This window comes from Podarcis melisellensis (genome assembly GCF_964234715.1).
Source record: "Podarcis melisellensis genome assembly, chromosome: 10".
NCBI lineage: Eukaryota > Metazoa > Chordata > Lepidosauria > Squamata > Lacertidae > Podarcis > Podarcis melisellensis.
Genome location: NC_138542.1, coordinates 5002845 through 5025294, shown reverse-complemented (window position 1 = coordinate 5025294; position 22450 = coordinate 5002845). Strand labels below are relative to the sequence as shown.

Below are 22450 nucleotides of genomic sequence, written 5' to 3'. Positions count from 1 at the left end.
AAAGACCAGAAATAACCTAATTACAACTCCTGCTGTGACAGAGCACATGCTAGACCCAGAGATTTCTCATTCAGTAGCTCATTTCACATAAATTATGTTGTAATTGTCAATATTTCACTTAGTGAAAGAGTTCTGCATAAAGGATAGTGAAAAATATGCATTGCAAAGCAGTTACATAAAACAGTGCTTTATTACTTCCACCATTTCACCGTATGAGTCAGCTACTAGTAGGTCTTTATGTAAAAATGCACCCACGGAATTGCCGTCTGATCTCCGCCCCCCCCCCCAAAAAAACCATTTACTACAAGTTGTTATTATGGAGTTGTTTTTTGATGTCTTTTATCTGTCCCACCCCAATTTATTCTCAAAGTGACCTACTGGTATTTGCCGAGCACATAAAAGGCATGACACTGTTCCAGTATAAGGTTCAATAGCTAACAGGATAAAAGGAATGTATGGTGCAGCTGTATTTCAAAAGAATTCAAATTAAACCCAAGAGTTTCTTTTCATTGGGGCCTGCCATTTTAATTTTATTTGCATTAAAAAGCACCTTCCTCGCGGCCACCTTTGTAGCAAACAGCCCTCCTGCATTCCTCTCCCTGCAAAGGATTTCAACCTTAAAGCTCCCTCAGGTTCTTGCGTTATTTTAATTTCTCTTCTGTACCCTGCATCCATCTTCCACATCACAGCTTTAAAGATATCCCTCAATTCCCCGCTTTGAATATACGTGCGGGTTCCACACAGGACCAGCCCGCCTAAGCAGCAAGGGGAGGGCAGTTAATCCCAAGGTAGAGCCTGACCCCCGCTTTGTTCCGGATCCTCCTTCACCCCTACTCTGCCAGGAGCAGAGACCACCCGTTTTGCGCTTCGCCTCAGGCGGCAAAATGCCCCCGAGTCCACAGACCGAGGAAGGACCCCTGGAAAACGGCCTGCCATGGAGAGCTTAGGCATCGCCAGGAAGCCTTAAGAGAGAAAACCGCCACCTCTCCGTAACCCAAACTAAACCTAGAGAGCAGTAGGGCTGTTATTGCTGCAAGTTTTAAAGGCGGCGAGAGTGTGGGCGGATCACGGAACTAGGTAGAAACGCGTCAAGAGAAAAAGCGCAGGCCAGTTCCGTCTCCTGACTCTCCGCCTTCGAGCGCCCGGGCGTCTCTTTCCGAAAACCCCCAGCATTTATCCTCACAGGAGCCTAATGAATATCCAGGCACCTCAAGAGCTGCCGCCCCCTAACACTCCCTCGCTACTAAGTCGCCATCGCCACCTCACCGCCCACCCCGTCCCTTCCCCGCCTCAGCCACCCCAGAGCCGTTGGCCGCCCCAACTGCCGCGCCGCGCCGCTCATTTATTTAAACATCGCGCGCGCTGACGTCACGCGCAGCCCCCCGCCCACCAACGCGCTGCTCCCCTTCCCGAACTACCACCCGCCCCAATGCTAATTATCCCCCGACGCCGCCACGCCCAGTCCTGCACATGCGCACCTGACGCCCGCTCCCCCTCCCCACCTTTTCTTTTTTAAAAAAGAGGCAGGGGAGGTGCGCGCGTGCACGCGCCGCCGAGCGAGGCTCAACAGTTCCGTAGGGGGGGGGGGAGAGAGACGCGCGCGCGCGCACACACACACACGAGGCCCCGCTCTCGGCTGGCTTGGCGAGGGGAGCAGAGGCGGCCGCGCCTGCCTGCCTGGGAGCGCCTTGGCTGCCCGCGCGGCTTCGGCATCGTCCCGCCTGGGCGGGGGTCTCGGGCGCGCGCGGCGCGGGGGGAAACTGAGGCAGAGCCATTGAAGTGGGCTTGCGAGGAGGACAGGCGAGAGGCCGCGCGGGGCTGGAGGGCGGTGGGTTGCGGGGCGCCTCAGTTCGCCGCTGCCGTCCGAGCCTTGGATGTTATTAAGGCGCTTGAGGGAAACCAGCTCAGGCGCGCCTCCGTCTTTCCCTCCCCATCCCAGCAGCGGGGCTGCCGCTTTCTTCCTCTTCTGAGGCTGAAGACAAAGGAGATTCCCCCCCCCCCCGCTCGGTGTTTTCGCTTTCTCGAAGAAGCCGGAGCCCCTTCAAGATGGGCTGCACGCTGAGCGCCGAGGACAAGGCGGCGGTGGAGAGGAGCAAGATGATCGACAGGAACCTGAGGGAGGATGGCGAGAAGGCGGCCCGCGAAGTCAAGCTGCTGCTCTTGGGTGAGGAGGCTGCTTCTCTCTCGCTTTGCTGCTCTCTCTCCCCGCAGCCTTGCCCAGAAATTGAATTCTCCACGGCAGCATCCAGCAGGAAAACAAGGCGCAGTTTTAGCCCCGTGTGAATGGTCAGTTGCGTGTCAGGTCACGTTCCTCCCTCCTCTGCAGCACTGACAGGGCAGTCCCACGCCTGTCTTCTCAGAAGTAGAGTTTGGTGGGACTTGCTCTCCAGTAAGTGCTTGCAAGGCTGAAAGGGTTGAGACTGCACCCTTGGCCTCGCCTGCTGCCTTCCACTTTTTGCCCTGCCAGTTAGCAAGTTATCAGCCTCTTGATCTCAGCTGAAAGGTGCAGGGGAAGGAATTTGCCTTCTGAGCATCCTAATTGTGATTGGGGTGGTGGTGGGTAAAGTGCCGGCAAGATAGAACACCTCTGTGTTGAGAGATCTGTGATGTGTGGTCAGCTGTAAAGGCATTTTCATTTGAACGAAGCCATATTTCTCGGGTACCATATTTGTAGCCCTCACTGCAGTATGTCACTTGGACTCCTATTGTTTGCCTGAATGGTCTGCTTCTGTTGATGGCAAAAGCATAACTACAGGGCTGTGTAGGTGAAATGCTCCTAGCATGAAGGCTGCAATTCAGACCTGAAGGTGAAAATCCTTTGAACTCAGGTCAGTGGGACTTACTCTTGGCGAATAGGATGGGAATGTTCATGGGTTTGAGCTGTAAATTTCTTAGAATAGTTGGATGACTGGTGTCAGGAATAAAAAATGGCTTAGGATTGCTAAATGAAAACACCCCTCCCTAAAGTAAACAAGTCCACATACACACTGTGGAACTTAAGTTAGTTTGGGGTACTGGTGTTAGATGAAAATCATTTTAAATAAGGTGCATCTGGAAAACTTTACAGTTGTTTACTATACTTAATATTTTCTGTTGTTTAGTATGGAAGGAAAATACTTGGGTGCCCCACCCCCGTTCCAGAAATGTGTGTTGCTGCATTAGGCTGTTGCTTATGAAAGTTTATACCAGATAATAAAGCTTGTGCTGCTTATTTTCCATACGTATTCCCCTATCCTGCACACCATGGATAACTTACTGCATTTCAGAGCACTTTCATGCATGCTAGTTTTCCTATATTGATATTGTTTATGTGTTGATAAAAGTGTGTAAATCTGTCATGTGCGATAAATACAAATATATTTATCCTTTATATTGTAGCCCAATAGTACATTCTATGCTGAATTGATATCTGTGGTCTAGGAAAATTCTCATTGGCTATTGTGGCTATGCATTGACTATGCATTTATGACTACATTTATTCAGAAGTGACTTCAATGGGACTGTCACCTAGGTACATAAGAACAATGGAAGCTGCTTTATACTAAATCCTACCATTAGTCCTTTTAGCTCAATATTGTCAACACTGATAGTATCAACTTCCCAAATTTTCAGACAGGATTTTTTCTCAGCCCTGCATCAAGATGCCATGCAAGGGATTGGCCTTGGCTCCTTCTGCATGCAAAGCATGTGCTCTACTACTGAGTTACAGCCCCTCCCCTTAGGTAAGTGTGCATAGAATTATAGCATGATCTTCATATTTACCGAGAAGTGCGTCTCGCTCCTGCATGTGAGTGCATAAGGTTACAATCTTACCTGGAAGTACATCCCATTGAATTCACTGGAACTGAATAAATATGCATAGGGTTGTTCTGCATATATACATATCTAGAGTATTCAAATAGGGTGTTTTAAAAGCCGGTCACTTTCAAGTTATGAGGACAGAATAGGAGAGTGATACAGATGAAACAAATAAAAGTCTTAATTTGCGCTGCAATTCCTCATTTAATTAAATACTATTCTGGTTTCCTATATTTCCATATTTTGACACTTAGGGCCAGATTCAACTCACCTGGTGCACTTGCAGAAGCCAGTGTAAGGACTCCCAGTAGCACAATGAGGTTCCCTCCTTCCCCCCATTCCTTTGTCAAATCTGCTCTGGAGGTTTAGAACTGCTGCAACATCACACCAGGGTGAGAGGTCGTTTCATATGGCAGATAAATGCTTGTACTGATGGAACTCTACCCTTAATTTTGTTACGCTACGTATTTAATTGTGATTACCCACAGTTTGGACAATGAACATAATAATAGGCATTTATATAATGCTTTCATGCATTCAAAACACTTCACATATATTATATTGTAAGGTAAAAGGTAAAGGACCTCAGATGGTTAAGTACAGTCGGATTTGACTATGGGGTGCGGCACTTATCTCTGCTATCAGGCTGAGGGGAGCCGGTGTTTGTCCACAGACAGCTTTCTGGGTCATGTGGCCAGCATGACCAAACTGCTTCTGGCACAACAGGACACCGTGACGGAAGCCGGAGCACATGGAAATGACATTTTTCTTCCCGCTGCAGTGGTACCTATTTATCTACTCGCGCTGGTATGCTTTTCAACTGCTAGGTTGGCAGTTAACTGTTCAACAAACATGTAAATAGTATGTAAACTATTCTGTGGGTAAACCCTATCACCACATTGCAGATGGAGGAGGTTTTTGGTTGCATCCAGTGTAGTTTGCCTAAGGACATGCCATGAACTAATGGTAGAAGTGAGATACGAACTGTGAGTGCTCTGATTTGTGTCTTAGAAACCATGTTGTTGTTGTTTAGTTGTTTAGTCGTGTCCAAATCTTCGTGACCCTGGGCCAGAGCATGCCAGGCACTCCTGTCTTCCACTGCCTCCCGCAGTTTGGTCAAACTCATGTTGGTAGCTTCGAGAACACTGTCCAACTATCACGTCCTCTGTCATCCCCTTCTCCTTCTGCCCTCAATCTTTTCCAACATCAGGGTCTTTTCCAGGGAGTTTTCTCTTCTCATTAGGTGGCCAAAGTATTGGAGCCTCAGCTTCAGGACCTGTCCTTCCAGTGAGCACTCAGGACTGATTTCCTCAGAATGGAGAGGTCTTGCAGTCCATGGGACTCTCAAGAGTCTCCTCCAGCACCATAATTCAAAAGCATCAATTCTTTGGCGATCAGCCTTCTTTATGGTCCAGCTCTCATTTCCTATGTCTTCTAGTGTGAATTCCATTGAATTCAGTGGGGCTTCTAGGTAACTTGGGCTAGAATTGTTGCCCAAGTTACTCCTGTTTAGTGAAATTCTGTGTTGAAAAAGGGGTTTGCGATTTTCTTCTATTATTTATACTGCTTAATATGGAGGACAGCAACACAAGTGTGGGCCTTTCTTTGGTGGCTCCCTGCTTATGGAATAATAATAATAATAATAATTTTTATTTATACCCCACCCATTTGGTTGGGTTTTCCCAGCTACTCTGGATGGCTCTCCCCAGGGATGCTCACCTGGTGCCTTTGTTACATATCTTTAGGCACCAGACAAAAACCTTCCTTTTCCAAGCCTTTAGCTAATTAAACAACCTATGGCATTTTAAACTACGGGGGTAGGTGGGGGGGTATTGTTTTGTTCATTACTGTGGTGTGCATTTATGTGTTTTTATATTGTAAGCTGCCCTGTGATCCTCAGATGAAGGGCGGTATAGAAATTTAACTAATAATAATAACAATAACAACAACAACAACAACAACAACAACAACAATAATAAATGCCTGAAAGCACACAAGGACTACAGTTTACAAATCATTGTAATAAATTACTGTTGAAAACAGTTCAAAGTGTATGGAATATTATCCTCTCATTCAAAGTATGCCAAATCTAATGCTTAACCATATTTCAGAATTACTGTAAATTAGGACCTCAGGCCCAGGGGCCAAACACATCCCTCCAGGACTCTTTATCTGGCCCTTGGGACACTCACCAGGGGACACCCCTCAGCAGCTTTGAGGCGGTCTGTACACATTTTCTCATATATGAAGCTTCACCACCTCCCCAGACCCATTTAAAAGACCATAGATTGTTCAAGCAGCCAAAAACCTGGTTGAAGAGGCTTAAAGATATGTAATGAGGGTGCCAGGCGAGCTGTGGATGCAAGCAATTTTACCCTCAAAATGCTTTCCAAACAAGTCATGGTGAGCTACCGTCTCCTTTGAGCCACTCTGTAAAAGACCCCACACTTCCCAGAAAACGTCTGCCGGACGACATGATAAGGATGCAATGGAGGCAGGCAAGTATGCCTTCTTTTTGCCTTCACTGTCACTAGTTAGGCTCAACAATGAGCCCTCACTAGTGTTCGATAGCATTCAGCTAGAGTTTTCCTTCACTTGCATGCAAGCAGTTTTCCAGTTTGTTTCATTGCCCTAAGCTCTCAAGTATATCAAGGAGCCAGGCAGGCTCTATGAAGTGGGAGAGGGATCTCAGGGGCAATGATCCATGGACCTGTTGTTGTTGTTGTTTAGTCATTTAGTCGTGTCCGACTCTTCGTGACCCCATGGACCAGAGCACCCCAGGCACTCCTGTCTTCCACTGATCCATTGACCTATTTAAGCCCAAATAAAAAAGACCAAAGAAAGAAACTTGCCCCCTCAAATGACCCCACTCTACAAAGCTAATAAATCCCCTGCCCCAAATCTTGAAAATTCTATTTTAAAATATCAGGAGGAGCAAGGGGTCTCAGTTAAACTATATATATTACACAGGGAGTACGCAGGTGGCGCTATGGTCCAAACCACAGAGCCTAGGGCTTGCTGATCAGAAGGTCAGCAGTTCGAATCCCCATGATGGGGTGAGCTCCCATTGCTCTGTCCCTGCTCCTGCCAACCTAGCAGTTCAAAAGCATGTCAAAGTGCAAGTAGATAAATAGGTACTGCTCCAGCAGGAAGGTGAACGGCATTTCTGTGCGCTGCTCTGGTTCGCCAGAAGCGGCTTGGTCATGCTGGTCCGGAAGCTTCCTTGGCCAGTAAAGCGAGATGAACGCCGCAACCCTAGAGTCGTCTGCGACTGGACCTAATGGTCAGGGGTCCCTTTACCTTTTACCCTGTGTAATAGTGTACTAATAGCACTCCTTCCTAATGTGAATTACCTGGGGGTGTTAGTTTCTGATTTAATTTAAAACACACAAATATGTGGTCACAGAATCATGGTTTAACAGGAACTAAGGTTCTTTTTTTCTCAGTTGCAACACTGATGTGATTTTTCAGTGATTCCACCTCCGACCCACAATACTCATTCTCCATTAAATAGGCCCATATGTTTGTTTGCAGCCTTCTGAAAAGACAAATGTGTTCAATGTAAATGCAAACTGGTTTCCAGGTAACAGAATGAGGAGTTCAAATTGAAGCGAACAGGAACACAAGTACTGTAAAATAATTCAGACTTGAAAATATATTTGTTAAGTCAACCAGTAACTTCTCTTACAAATATATTTGTTAAGTCAACCAGTAACTACTCTTACTTGTTAAATCAACTGTCTGTATATTGATTTAATTAATGACAATAGGGCACTATATTAGTATGTCATTGGATATGACTACAGAAGGATCCAACCAAAATCTGTTGGCAAAGTTAATATAACAAAAAGATCTATGGAAATGTGTGGGTTATTAAATGCTCAAGGTCCTGAAAGTTATATAGATGAAATGTTCAGCAGATAATTTGGAAATTAGAATAGAATGGGGCTTATATTTGATTTTTGAGATAGTCTGAATAAACTGGGGTAGTAAAATTATTGCCAGATTTTTTTTAAAAAAAGCGAAGATTTAAAAAAAGAGAAACAATATTTCTGCTTGAAATTACATAAAATTAAAAAGACAGTGTGACCTTGAATAACAATAGGAAGCCATTTTATGCTTTCTTTTGTGGTTTGAAATGAGTTGTGTACTTGATATTTTGGTATGTGGCTGGATGGTCTTCCTAGAGATGTAATGAAGCTGTATCAACTTTTTTAAAATTTTGTGATACTACATTAACCTATCGTCTTCCACTAATTTTTATCTTATTGGTATAGCTATAGAGACTTGTTTTGTTTTTGATAATTCACATTTCAAAAAAATATGATTTTTGATCTTGGCATATTAGGAAGCAACTTTAACCATCATTATTTTCCCCAATCCTGGGAATCCTGGGAACTGTAGTTTGTTAAGTGTGCTGAGAGTTATTAGGCCGCATAATTTTTCTTAAGTGGTGAAGTAATTCATGGGAAAAACCTGGTGTGGACAGACTTCAGGCTTGCAGTGTTTTCTGTTTTGTTTTGCTTACTGGAACCATCTCCTTCAAATGGTGCTTAGGTACAAAATATTGGTTTCACCCCAAGCTTAATCAGCAGCCCAGAGTAACCAATGTGGTGCTCCCCAGATGTTGGACTGCCATAATTCCGTAGCAGAATGGCCAACAAGCAAGTATGATAGTCCAGCAACGTTTGGAGAACATCACTTTGGCTGTCCCTGAGTAGCCTGATTTGGGAAGGCTGTCTCTGGTTTAGAAGCAAGCATCAGACTTGTGCATCCTCCTCCTGTTGGGCTGCTCACCTGTCAATTACCTGATGTCATCATGATGTTAGATGACGCGGGCTTCAAAGGAAAGAAGCAGGAGTGCACTCCAAGTTTTTAATGTGATTTCATCAGTAAGATGCATTCATGAGAAGGGAGCATAATTGGAATCCATAGAGTTATATATGTTTTTATTCAATGTCTTACCTGTGCTTTACTGCAAGGTCCCAGGGTGGGTTAGCACAATTGTTTACCTCTTCTGTTCAAATTCATGAAATCTCAGAACTGATAGTAAGATCTCTTAGTTTTATAAATCATTAATTTAGTTGAAATTTAGTGAAAAACTTTAAAGTACTAAAATACTTCTCTCCAACAACTTTGACATATATTGGAATAGTAGTGTGTGGATGTTCACATGTAAATATTGTAGCAATACAATTGTTTCTTATGTCTGCTCAGGCAGTGACTGTAACTTGGTAACAGAACATATGTTTTGCTTGAAGAAGATCCCAGCTTCAATTTCTGGTGTCTCCAGGCTACTGAGCAAAATGGAGCCACAGTCTTTGCTCAGTATAAGGCAGCTTCCTAGAATTATATACAGTGGTACCTCAGGTTACATACTCTTCAGGTTACATATGCTTCAGGTTACAGACTCCACTAACCCAGAAACAGTGCTTCAGGTTAAGAACTTTGCTTCAGGATGAGAACAGAAATCGGGCTCCGGCGTTGCGGCGGCAGCAGGAGGCCCCATTAGCTAAAGTGGTTCTTCAGGTTAAGGACAGTTTCAGGTTAAGTACAGACCTCCGGAACGAATTAAGTACTTAATCTGAGGTACCACTGTATTGAAATATGAAGCTTGCCATGTTCCCAGTAGTTTACCTACTTCAGTTCTTCTCTGGTAGCAAGCAGCCAGGCCCCCCTAGCCTGTACGATGGTGATATCCTCTTGTTTTGTGTTCATTCTTTGGTATTTTGAATTATCCTGGCTCTCGAGTTATATTCCTGACTCACACCCAGGTTGGAATATTATCTTCAAGGAAGTAATTTGCAACTAATCAGATTATGGTGTAAATGTGAAAAGAAACTATTAATAACCATAATAATGTGTAGTGGGGTGTGTGGAGAGAGATCGCCAATAGGTTCAACCTTTACTTAGTAACTTGGTTTTTGTATGTGCAGATTTAATGCCATTGTTTTAATGGCAGAGGTGTAAACTTCATTATTTCCATTAATAGCAAACTCTAGTGTGTTGAGTGCTGAGTCTAGGAATCAGAACAGATTCACTGACAAGAGGGCGGTATCAACAGGCTCAGGGGAACCCTGAGACAGGCAGACATTCCAATAATTTAAAAAATCCTAAAAGGGCTACTCCACTCCAAACAATATAATAAACAGTACTTGATAGCGTCACGGAACCATGCAGTTAGAACAGAGAAATGGGAAACGGGGAGTTGAAGGGAGAGTGAATTGGCCTCTTTCAGATTTCTGGAGGGGGGGGGTATGACCAGATTACCTCTTTAACAGGAGTGTTCCTAGGGATGCACTTTTAGTATTTGTACAGATTCCACTTGTTTTTCCTAATGATGAAATTGTTAATATAAGCAATTGAAACTCCCAAATGTGCAGAAAAAAGGGAATTTCACACTGATTTCCAAACATTGCATTGTATTCTACAGTTTGTATAGTGTGCTGGCAAGGCGTGCTTAGGCCTCATGCATGAATTGAGACACCAACATAGAATGTGCTCCATAGTTTCCTATAGCTGGGCTTTGCAAGTGAAGATCAGTAGTGGTGGACAAACTATTTTGGTTTTTTAAAAGGAATGTGGACTGCTATTACTGATATTTTGTTTGCACAACCTCTCAACCTCAGTGGAAATAAAGTTTGAAAAGTGCTGATATATGGAACGAGCAACAGGCTTTTGGTTAACAATGTTTTGGGTGTTGTTTTTCATAGGAGCTGGTGAATCAGGAAAAAGCACAATTGTCAAACAAATGAAGTAAGTATGTTTTAGGAGTGAAAACAAAGTTAATAGATGACTTTTAGTTAAAACAAAGACTGATTTTTCTTTCTTTTTTAGGATTATCCATGAAGCTGGTTATTCAGAAGAAGAATGTAAACAGTACAAAGCTGTTGTCTACAGTAATACAATTCAATCCATTATTGCTATCATTAGAGCAATGGGGAGGTTGAAGATAGACTTTGGGGATTCTGCCAGAGCTGTAAGCATTGATGTACTCCTTACTTAATGTTCACTTTCATTGCTGTACTTCTGAAATCCATTTACAAGAATTAGTGAACTATATTATATGTGAAATAGTTAATCTTTTTCTTTCAACACATCCTCTGTGACAGGACAAGGAGTCAGCTTGCAAAATAGGGCAAGTTTTCATATCCCCAAATCTTGGCATGGGTGAAAGAAGTAAAAGACTAGACGAAAATAAAGTCAGTTAATTTCAAGACCTGTGGAAAATTTAAGGCAGCACAAAGAATCTGTCCCCCTTCATGCCTAAACAAGGTGGAAGAAGACAGTTAGATGCCATTAGAGTACATCTCCTATCATCTGTGACTTTTGACCATGATTGCTGGGGCTTATGGGAGTCCAATAACACCTGCTAGGTCACAGGTTCCCTACCTCTGCTTGGAAGTCAACTTGTATCTGATGGTTGTATAAAGCTTTCGAGAAGTAGTATATTAAATAATTTGGCTGCATTAACAGAAATATGGTGTCCAGATTAAGGGAAGCAGTAGTATCACTCTATTCTGCCTTGGTCAGACCATACCTGGAATACAGTGTCCAATTTTGGGCACCACAATTTAAGAAGAATTTGGACAAGCTGGAACATGTGCAGAGGAGTGCAACCAAGATGATCAAGGGTCTGGAAGCCAAGTCTTATGAGGAATGGTTGAAGGAACTGGGTATGTTTAGGCTGGAAAAGAGGAGATAGGATGGCCATCTTCAAATATCTCAAAGGCTGTCACATGGAAGATGGAACAAGCTTGTTTTCTCCTACTCTGGAGGGTAGGACTCAGACCAATGGCTTTAAGTTAAAAGGAAGGAGATTACAACTAAACATCAGAAAGAACTTGTTCAGAAATGTAAGAAATGTTCAGCAGTGGAGCAGACTCCTTCAGGAGGTTGTGGACTCTCCTTCCTTGGAGGTTTTAAAGCAGAGGCTAGATGGCCCTCTGTCATGGATGCTTTAGCTGCGATTTCTGCATTGCAGGGGGTTGGACTAGATGACCCTTGGGATCCCTTCCAACTCTACAATTCTGTGACATTTTGGAAATCCCCATTTTCTTAAAAAAAGGCTTTCTTGTAATACAGATGTTAATGTTTTTTGTTTAATTTTATTTATGTGAATTGATTGTCAACTTTGTAGAAAAGTAAACAGCTGTTTTGCTATTATGACAGTTTGAAAGCTGAATAGAGTTTCTGGGAACCTTCACAGTTTTTGTTTCTTTTTTAACAGGATGATGCTCGTCAACTCTTCGTTCTTGCTGGATCAGCAGAGGAAGGCTTTATGACAGCAGAGCTTGCTGGAGTTATCAAGAGACTGTGGAGAGACAGTGGCGTTCAAGCTTGTTTCAACAGATCAAGAGAGTATCAGCTTAATGACTCAGCAGCATAGTAAGCTTAAAACAAGAACCAGTGTTGCTGTGATGGCACAGTTGCCAAATTCATTTTGCTGCTGAAAAGAGAAGCAGCAAGCGAGGGATACAAGTGAGGGACTCTTAAAAAAAAAAGGCCAAAGAGATTTTGAGATGAGCACATTCTTATCACTATATTTCTGATTAAATCCCTAAACTAGCTGAGCAAAGTATAGCAATACATTTTATTTCCAGTATAGTGTTGTTGTTCTTTAAAAAAGATGTTGCCAAATAGATGAAATACATCTAAAATTAATAGTATTGTCAGTCTATGATGAATTGCTGTCAACTTTGCCAGGATAGAAATAATCTCAATGTTCTGAAGTTGTCATTTTATACATATATGCATAGGGTAATACAATATTCAACATTGTTTATACTCGGAGTAGACCCATTGATAATGTTAAATAATTTCAATACATATTTATGCATACATTACTTACACACACACAAACGTATGTAATATAAGATAGCAAAATCCATAGGTTATATTTACTAACAAAATGGCTACACCTGGATAGTGGAGTCAGATTAACCTGGCAAGGTGGTAAAATAAACATAACCTTGCTTTTAATCTACTATTACATACTACACATATTTTGCAAACTTAATAAAGCAAGTAGTATTTCTTGCCATCTCCGCATGACTTTAGATAAGCCAGAATGTGTATGAAATCAGCCTTATTTTCCTCAATGGGTTTTTACATGTAGAATCAACCTTAATTTAATTAATTGGTAAATCAGCATTTAGTTTAATTTCCTGTTAGCATTTCATCTAACATATTTATTTCTTCTGAGGTTATAATCACTATCCTACCAATTGTACCTAAAAGTGAATCTCACTGATGTCGGTGGGACTTCCCCTGAAGAAAATGAACAATTCTATATCTGCTCAGAAGCGAGTCCTACTAGGTTTGGTGGGGCTGTCCACAAAATGTGTGTAGGATTACAATTTTAGGTTGTGTGCATTCTTACTTGGGAGGAAACCCCACTGACTACAGTGGGACTTGTCTCTAAGTACAAATTCATAGGATTTTACTGCGAGTGTTGTTGAGTTTATTTACTTGTTAAATCATGTTTTTAAATCACTTCTGAAAAGGTAAAAATTTTGCTACTGTATTACCTAAATGTGTCAGGTGGTGTAGAATAGAGTTATTCAAAACTGCCCATAATTTATCTGTACCCTACCAATACCTGAGTAGCATGAAGTTGGTATTTACTGTCCATGCCATTTGTTTTAAATTGCATGTTATGCTTAAGTATCAAACGGTTGATTTTTATTTTTATTTTATACATTTAAAAAAAATACTTCTAGCTACTTGAATGACTTGGACAGGATAGCCCAGACTAGCTATATCCCGACACAGCAGGATGTCCTCAGGACTAGAGTGAAAACCACAGGAATAGTGGAAACTCATTTTACTTTCAAGGATCTCCATTTTAAGTGAGTAGTCTCAAGAAATATGATATGTATATATTTTGTGTAAATATTTTGTATAAAACATTAATATTTTCAAAGAGTAAAAGCTACTTGCATTTTAGAAATGTAGATACTTTCTGGTGTCCATTGGAAAAAATCCTACTATCTGTTCTGAGGCATTCTAAAGCGAGCAAAGAGATATATTAACAGTTCTCTTTTCCAAGAGTTTCTTCTAATTCCTACTTTCTTTGCTGGATATCCTTAACTTCTATAACATGCCATTTTTCAGTTTGCTCTTCATAACTTATAATTCTTCTTTATCTCCAAAAAAACAATGAATGCATGAATCTTATAATTTTCATATTCATTTTGTATTGCTGCTCTGCAGGAGAAGGAGGGGTGGGTTGCATTAGAGAATTTATTTAGCAATCTTTATAAAGCAATCTGGGGAAAACCATCATTGCATTTGAATGTGATATAATAAGAGGGCACTAAGCTGCACAGCACATCAGTTACACAACTAACTTTCCAACCCATTTCCAAGTGATTGGTTTCAGTCTCTTCCGTCTCTCTTTCCTGGTGTTAACATCTGAGGAAGAGAGGCAAGGACATATGTAATTGTCAGGTAAGATTAGAGAAAACTGCAGGCAAATATAGTGCTGCTCTGTAGGCAGGTATATGTAGTATTACTGTGATGATACTCTTCGGCTCATATTCTAAAATGTGGATTTATTAATAATCTGCATTAATGACCATAGAAACCTGTAATTTAAAATGTTATTTGGTTAAATTTTGCTCCCACATAACAGTGTTTGGAGGCAAATTTGGAGGCTAAAATTGCAATAGCCTACATCTTCAGCTACATTTGACCTAATCAGAAGAATCATTCTTGAATTTGGGGGAAAATCCCATCTTAAAATAATCATTCACATTTTTTCCATTTTTCCCCAGGATGTTTGATGTTGGGGGCCAAAGATCAGAACGGAAAAAATGGATTCACTGCTTTGAGGGAGTAACAGCCATAATTTTTTGTGTTGCACTGAGTGATTATGATTTGGTCCTTGCTGAAGATGAGGAAATGGCAAGTAAACCCACTTTGAAACAAGGAACATTAGGCCCACCCAAGTTAGTACAGCTCTTTGTGTTACACAGTAGTCCTAGGTCCCCTTCTGACAATGACAGCAGCATGAGATCTGTTACAGCATATGAGCTTCCTGTGCCACTTTCGTAATACTGGACAATTTAGGTCACCTATACAGACTCAACAATGTCAGCACTGCTCAGTTTCCTCTGCATGGAAAAAGGCATGTAATGGGTTCTTCCTATATTTTATGGATCTTCCAAAACTATTGTGTGCTGCAGAAGCAAGAGCACATAGCATCAGCTCTTACCCACCAAAGCTAATCGTGGAAGGAGCCCCTGTATTCTGTGAAACTTCTAAATTAAATACTGTCCTGTTATTTATCATCATAAGATAGAGAATGTGAGTGGGTTAATCACCATGTCTAAGCAGATGATGGTTTATAGATTTTTGTAAACTGGTAATGCAACCTTTTCCAGAGTCAGATCCCACTGAAAGCAAAATGTGCAAGTCTCCAAGAATATAGAAAAAAAGTTACTGTAAATTAAGATTTAGGCGCCCATTTAATTCCAGTGGGAGAATTAAACATATAAATGGAATTTCAAAGTGTTTAACTTTGGAGTGATATAGAGGCTGTTGCCTGAAACATATAATCATCCATTAGAAATTATTACTTTGCTCTTCTCCATCTAATCCATTGTCCTCCTGGAGAGTTCAGTAACTTGTAAAATGTCCTGACACACAAGCTTCAAAAAAAAACCCCATGATGTAGGCTTTTTGGATTTCATTGGGTAGGAGAGAGGGGGCTAAACTTATATATCATATTTTTCCATTGCAGAATAGGATGCATGAAAGCATGAAATTATTTGACAGTATCTGCAACAATAAATGGTTTACAGACACTTCCATTATCCTCTTCTTAAATAAGAAGGATCTTTTTGAAGAAAAAATCAAAAGGAGTCCCCTCACTATTTGCTACCCAGAATATCCAGGTATTTACCATTTTATTTCCAAAAGAAACAAAAACTGAAATAGAGAAGAGAATGTATTTATCTGATACCTTAAGTTATAACAGTTGAGAAAACCATACTTGTAAATAAGTACCGGATTACTGTAAGTCAGAGACTTTCACTGTGCAGCTCATATAGCCCACTCTAACCTTTTACAAAAAGTAGTGTAGTATTCTAATAATCGGTATTGTTTTGTTGATTAAATGAGGATATTATCTGCAGTTTGTATAATCAATGTTTGAAAATTTGATTTTTGTGTAAGCCTGAGGACAGAGACTAAATTGTGTTTTTTGTTCAATACCCAGAAAAAGAGATGCTTCAAAGTAATAATAATAATGAACCAAATTCTTATATGAAAAAACAGTGCTTATCAAACTCTTTCAAGAAATTCTATCTCTCTTTAGCAGCTCATTCAGGGACTCTGTAGTGAGGAGAAAAGTAATTGTGACAGATTTATACTTTAGCGCACAGCTGTAAGGAAGTATGGACTTTATTATTATGTATACTCTCAATTAAGGCAGAGCAGTGGTAAGACCAGGAATCCTGTTGCAGTGCCCCATCAAAAACTATGTGAACTGTAGACCATGACTCAGAATACTTTGCAACATGCAGGAGCTTCATGGTAGCAACTTGGGGTTGGAGCACCAGAAGAGATGAAATGGGAAGTTTTCTGTGACAGTAGAATGTTTGAAAAATAATGTTAGATGAACAAGTGTGGCAAGGAAGGTTACTTTGTACATTACTTAGCAGGAAGGCAATATACAAATTTTACAAACAAGTTACCGTATTTTTCGCATCATAGGATGCACCGGACAATAGGATGCACCTTGTTTTAGAGGGGGGAGAACAAGGAAAAAAAATTCTCCCCCTCTCTGCCCAGCGCCCCTTCTGCGAAGCGGCAGGAGGCGCTGCGCAGAGAGGGGGAGAATTTTCCCCCTCTTGTTTTCCCGCTCTAAAACAAGGTGCTGTTTAAGGTGCGTTCAGGCGACCCCTCTCGCTCTCCAGGCTTCAGGTTCCTTTCGACCTGCTCTTTGGGGCTGGCGGGGGGAAGCCCACCACCAGCCCCAAAGAGCAGGTCAGGGAGCAGCGGCAAGGTGCAGCGGAGAGGCCCCTGCCATAGCCGCGCGTCACCTCTCCAGCCGGGAGAGGGTCGCGGGGGGCTGCTTTAGCCCCGCGCGCGCTCTCCCGGCTGGAGAGGTGATGCGCGGCTATAGAGGCTCCTGCCATAGCTGCGCGTTACCTCTCCAGCCGGGAGAGGGTCGCGGGGCTATAGCGTCTTCGCTCCATAGGACGCACACACATTTCCCCTTCATTTTTGAAGGGGAAAAGGTACGTCCTATAGAGCGAAAAATACGGTAAGTTTATAATGACTGTTTATCATTCATAAATTTGACTGCCACAGCAACATCTCAGATAATCCAAATTTATTCAGGCTAAATCTTCACTACCAGATTCTTATTTCAGAGTTCTGATCTACCTATGACAAAAAAAATCTGCAGTGATAAAATTCACATAGCTCTCTTCAAGCATTCTTCTTCTTTTTGCCTATTTCAAATGACATATCTCACTTTAGAAGTTTTAAGACAAGGTCTATGATTCAGAGAGAACTTTATGTTCTGAAAAATGCTATGCCAGATAAAGATAAGTGTAAAAACTGTTAGTGATTTAGGCAATAATCCTAATATGCACCATTGAACACTGAGTGGCTTATTTCTGAGTAAACAGGATTGCACCTTAGATCTGCTAGAGTTTATTTGTTTTACAAGTTAATCGCTCTGAATGGTTTTAGGGTTGGCTTTTTTTTAGAGCCAAGGGTTTGACCCTTCAGTGGCCACATACCTCCTGTCAGGGAAATGCCATCGGAGGGACAGGTGGTGGAAAGGCTCCAGGAGAATAGGAAAGACTCTGCAGCAGAAGAAGGAACCAGCAGGGGGAGAGCAGGAGTTCCAGCGGAAGGGGAGTCGGAGGGGAGGCTCTGGGATACTTCTAGTGAGAATAGTGAAGAGGTAACAAGACCCCCGTTAGGAACTCCCACCCTTCGCTGGAAACTGTCACGCAGAGAGTCACGAAGGCGCATGTCCGTCAAACAGCTTTTATGTTGGAGTAAATTCCGTAGACGCCCACTGTCAGATTCTACCAGCGACTGACAGAGTCATGCTTTGGGGGCTCTGTTAGTGCCTCGGTTTGGTTGACCAGCCAAACCCCAGAGGGATCAAGCTTTTACGCACAAGCAGCTCATTATCCCATCACACCTCCAGTGGGTATGGCCACCAGATGCTCTCGCAAACACCCACACTTAGGCACACATACAAAGGCACACAGCCCATCCCTCAGGGAGGGCAGATATTTCCCCACCTTGCTCATCAAATGATGTATATGATGATCGGGGAAGAAGTGATTTGTATGCCCATCAGGCTGCTAGACTGGGCTGAGAAGTTTAAACTTATCCATCCACAACAGCAGTATGTCTACTTTAATTTTTGTTTCTTTTTACTACTGAAATCAGCAGGCTCCAACCCAGGGATTAGTCACCCCTGGTATGTATTAAGCATTCTAGAAATAATTAAATTACAATTTTTCTACCATTTACTATGCATAAGTAAAAACAAAGTGTGACATCCTGGGATTGACCACCTATTACAGAAATGGACTTCTGCCAGCAGAACCAGAATGTCCCCCCTTCTTTCTGCAGCCCCTCATGCCCCTCACACAAACAATCCCAGATGTTCACTGGAGGGTTGAGAGATCCTCTAGAGCAGATTTGGGGAGAGGAAGAAGAAAGTAGGGGGCTGCATTGTGCATTCAGAAGTCTATCTGCACAATATTGGATTTTTTTTCAGAGTTCTTTAGCTCCTTAAAAACTAACAAGACAACTATGACAATAGTTGGGGTTGGACTCGATGGCCCTTGTGGTCTCTTCCAACTCTATGATTCTATGATTAATTCTTTTTGTAGACTAAAGCCCACTTCCTTGGCTACAGGAAGTTTTTTTTGTTTTGTTCCTGTTTTTATCATGCATTTTGTGCTTTTATATTGTATTTTTATTTTGTGAACCACCCTGAGGTCTGTGGATGAAGGACAGTATATAAATTTAATAAATAAATATCGATCTATTTATACTAGAAGACACACATACAAAAAGAGAGAAGGGGGAAGCATTGAGTCAGATGTCATGAAATTTACATTCATACAATTCAATTGAAAATTAAATATGCAAAATAAGCTCAGTAACAAAGTCAATATTTTGTTGACAATAGTGATCTTAACATTGCTAAATTACTGTTGTGGGATAGAAAATCATCATCTTAGTTCAACATTCTAGTTGAGTTCTAATTCTGCAATTACATCCTATAGTCTCTTTTGGAAATGTGTTTGCTGTAGAATTGCCACTTTTGAAGATTGAAATTTCCCCCCATTAGTTTCTGAATGTTGCCCTTTCTAGGGTGAAGAGAGAGCTGTTTGCCATATAAAAAGACTATTCTTGATAGGTATTAGCTTAAATCACATTAGAAGACGGAGCAAATAAATTAAACTTTGAAGTTACTAGAGCTGATGTTATTAGATTCTTAATGATGTTACCTGAGCAGGTATAAAGATGATCCTTCAAATATGCCAGATGAAAATTAGTCACTCTTTCTGTTACTGTCCCTGTTGTTATATAGTATGTGCTACAATCTTCTGTTTTAGAATTTTGTTTGTGCATTTCATCTTTTTTTTTTTAGGATCAAATACATATGAAGAGGCAGCTGCATATATCCAGTGCCAATTTGAGGACCTGAACAAAAGAAAAGACACAAAGGAAATTTATACTCACTTCACATGTGCTACAGATACTAAGAATGTTCAGTTTGTCTTTGATGCTGTAACTGATGTTATCATAAAGAATAACCTAAAAGACTGTGGTTTGTTCTAAACATTTATATGAAATTGTACCTTTTTTTTTGCATTAACCAAATGAGTCACAACTTCATCTTTTTAGACCATAAATATGTTCATGAGTGATATTTAAGTCATACTCAGACTAGACACTCTGAAATTATTGGATTTAAATTTATTGATTTCAACAAATCTACTCTGAGAATGAATAACATTGGCTACCATCCTATGTTTTTGTTTATGTAATCTGCTTTTCCTGGTCTTGATTAGGTTGAAGCATAAAATTCAAATCTACAGGTTTGTGTGGTAACATGAAAAAGCATTGGCCAGACCAATATTGTACTAGCTTGTTTAAACAGTTTTATTTATGTTTGTTGTATAGATTTAAATAGTGTTGAATAACAATCAACACACCATGATTGTCTGTTTATGTGTGACTGTGTGTTGTTTATGTAAACATTGAACAAATATTTTAATGCATCCCGTACAATTTTCATGTTTTAAGGACTGCTTTTTCTGTAGGAGAAAATGTTTTTCCTTTTAGATTTTTCATTATTCAAACAAATCTTTTTTTAAAACCCCACACAAACCCTTAATTTTCCATATAATACATGTGACATAGTTGTTCTTAGATTTTATTTATGCCCCTGTAATTAGCATAGTAGGCTTTTTCTTGATTATAGGATCCTTTACACTTGCTCAGGATTAAATAAGAAATGCCCCAATGGATTTCCCTGAGTTACTGTATTTTCTCCCAAACCTTTAGAGAACCACTTTTGAACATTTCAGGTTTACAGCAAACAAGCCATTCTCCCATCTTGCATACTTCTATGCCAAATGTTTTAACCGTTAGAGGAGAATTCTTGCTGTGATTCAGCATGTAGAATCATGATCCTCAGAAAGTACATGCCCAAGACATTCTAGATTTCCTTCTGTCATAGCTAAATCCATAGCATTAATTGTGTCTCCCTGGATGGAAGCATATTTTTTTACTTGTTTTATATTTTATTGGTTTCTTTTAGCTTGTGTGTCTCATGAGACATACTAAAAGAAAAAAGTATTTGAATTAAAATCAAGGAGTTGTGTTCAACCAAGTCTTACTCAGAGAAGACACACTGAATTGAATGAACCTAAGATAGTCATATTTATTAACTTCACCTAGTGTACTCTGAGTAGAATTTGCAATGTATAGCATTCAAGAGATGGAATTGAACATTTCAAGCCTCATGCAGTTTTACCAATGTAAATTTTCTTTGCCTTTTCTCAGGGGAATGGCCTTCTACTTTTAATGTGTGTTCCATGAAAGCTTAATGCCAATGTTTTTAAACACACAGAATTTTTCATTCAGAGCAGTGGGCACATTATCCATTGTAATTGAAATACATATGCAAACGGGTTTTTGCATGCTTTCAGAAAGAAAATATTGTCCAACAAGTATCATTTGTGTCATACAGTAACATGCAAAGTTACTGGGATCCAGAGAGACCCATACACAGGTTCAAGGCACTTCCATCCACACAAGGGGACAAGATGCAGCATCTCCCCCCTCCCTTTTGGCATCAGGTTCCTTATTTGCAGATGCTGTTTTTGAGGGCCTCCAACCTTCAGAGTTACATTTGTGGAGCATAGAGTGCTCCTGCTAGAAGGGAGAAACTGGCAAGTCCCCATGTATGAGTGGTACACTGCACAGGGAGCTTTGAATTCTTGTCTGTGTAGATTCCATGGAGGTTTCATCATCATTTGCTTCTACTCCCAAAGAGGCAAACCATTATGGCCTGCCTTTTTAGCAGTTAGAGCTGCTACGGGAGGAGTCTCAAAAACAGGCTCAACTTACTATGTTGTGCCTTACTGATAACTAAAAGGTTACTTTGAATTGCAGCTATATTTTACATTGCTTTATGCTACAAGGCTGATTGTAATGTCTATACAGATTTCTAAACACACATAAACATGAAATAAGGAGCTTTGTAAATAAACGTTGACTTGGCTTTCTCTATCATTCTGTCACCTAAAATATTGATGTAGCCAAGTTGCAAATGTTGTTTTCTTTTGGTATGTTGGTAGATTTCCCACAGAGAATGTGTTCTATGTTTCTGTCTGTTCCTCTCTCCCCTGTCCAAATCAAACAAAACTCTGAACCTGGTCCTGTTTAGTGTTATGTTCAGAAGGGTTTAGCCCAAACATAACAAGATCTCTACTGTTTTTCAGTATTGATCTAAATTGCCACCTTGCCTTCCATGTTCCATTCTGGGGAATATTTAAATTATTGGTGTAAATCCCCTTTGCATCCTGCCTTTCCTCTAAGAAACTCAGGGCAGTGTACATGTGCTTGAAAGCACAAGTTTACTAGAGAAAACAAAATGGCAGTGAAATGGTGGAAATGGACGGAACAAGTCTAAACAGACTTGAAGTATTAGCACCCAAAAAAGTGATTTGTGTACTCCGACAGTTGTGCATCATCATGCTTGATTCGTTTAATTCTGTCACTGAAGTATTTGGTAGTAAATGTATATCCTTAATATTAGATTTTGTACATTACTGCAGTTTTTTAAAACAAGATTAAACTACAAGAAAATTTCAATTTAAGTTATTTGTGCCTTGTCGAAAGAAATATTTTTTCATTGAGCACAACTAGTGAAAAGCCTTCTGTAACCATAAGTGAAGTGCAAACAAAATAAAAGTTTGAGTAAGTTCAAATGCTGTTTTGGAAAGATAAGTATATCTTAATGGCAATTGCTTGGATGAATTGCAAAACCACTGGTTACACTTGTTACTATTCTCTCCACATCTAAGAATCTTTCTTTTCCGTATAAATGTCTACCTCCCCTCTACTTATAATCTGACACTGACTGCCAAGG

At 40.8% G+C, this 22450-nt stretch overlaps 2 protein-coding genes and 1 long non-coding RNA gene across 7 annotated transcripts in view; 1 reads left to right on the top strand and 2 right to left on the bottom strand.

The window, feature by feature from the left end:
- Window positions 1-22450, bottom strand: part of LOC309379024 (guanine nucleotide-binding protein G(t) subunit alpha-3) — a 657481-nt gene that overhangs the window by 537570 nt on the left and 97461 nt on the right. The window lies entirely within an intron of this gene.
- Window positions 1909-22289, top strand: LOC309379785 (guanine nucleotide-binding protein G(i) subunit alpha-1). 3 transcript variants are annotated; one of them, XM_081929241.1, is made up of 9 exons: window positions 2031-2164; window positions 3613-3722; window positions 10512-10554; window positions 10636-10777; window positions 12029-12186; window positions 13521-13649; window positions 14577-14706; window positions 15545-15698; window positions 19439-22289. In XM_081929241.1, the coding sequence occupies exons 2-9, from the start codon at window positions 3647-3649 to the stop codon at window positions 19627-19629; spliced, it is 1023 nt and encodes a 340-aa protein (XP_081785367.1). In that variant the 5' UTR covers window positions 2031-2164; window positions 3613-3646; the 3' UTR covers window positions 19630-22289. The 3 variants fall into 3 exon arrangements, with proteins under 3 accessions (XP_081785366.1, XP_081785367.1, XP_081785365.1); XM_081929239.1 differs by lacking the exon at window positions 2031-2164 and adding an exon at window positions 3480-3511; XM_081929240.1 differs by lacking the exon at window positions 3613-3722 and having other exon boundaries at window positions 1909-2164.
- Window positions 17065-18593, bottom strand: LOC309379786. Its single transcript, XR_014172644.1, has 2 exons — window positions 17969-18593; window positions 17065-17555 (listed from the first exon to the last, which is right to left on the bottom strand). It is a non-coding gene; the product is annotated as an uncharacterized lncRNA (long non-coding RNA).

Coding starts and splice junctions, on each gene's coding strand:
- LOC309379785 (XM_081929239.1), top strand. Junction 3,723..10,511: donor GTTACAGCCCCTCCCCTTAG/GTAAGTGTGCAT, acceptor TGTTTTTCATAG/GAGCTGGTGAATCAGGAAAA. Junction 15,699..19,438: donor TTGCTACCCAGAATATCCAG/GTATTTACCATT, acceptor TTTTTTTTTTAG/GATCAAATACATATGAAGAG.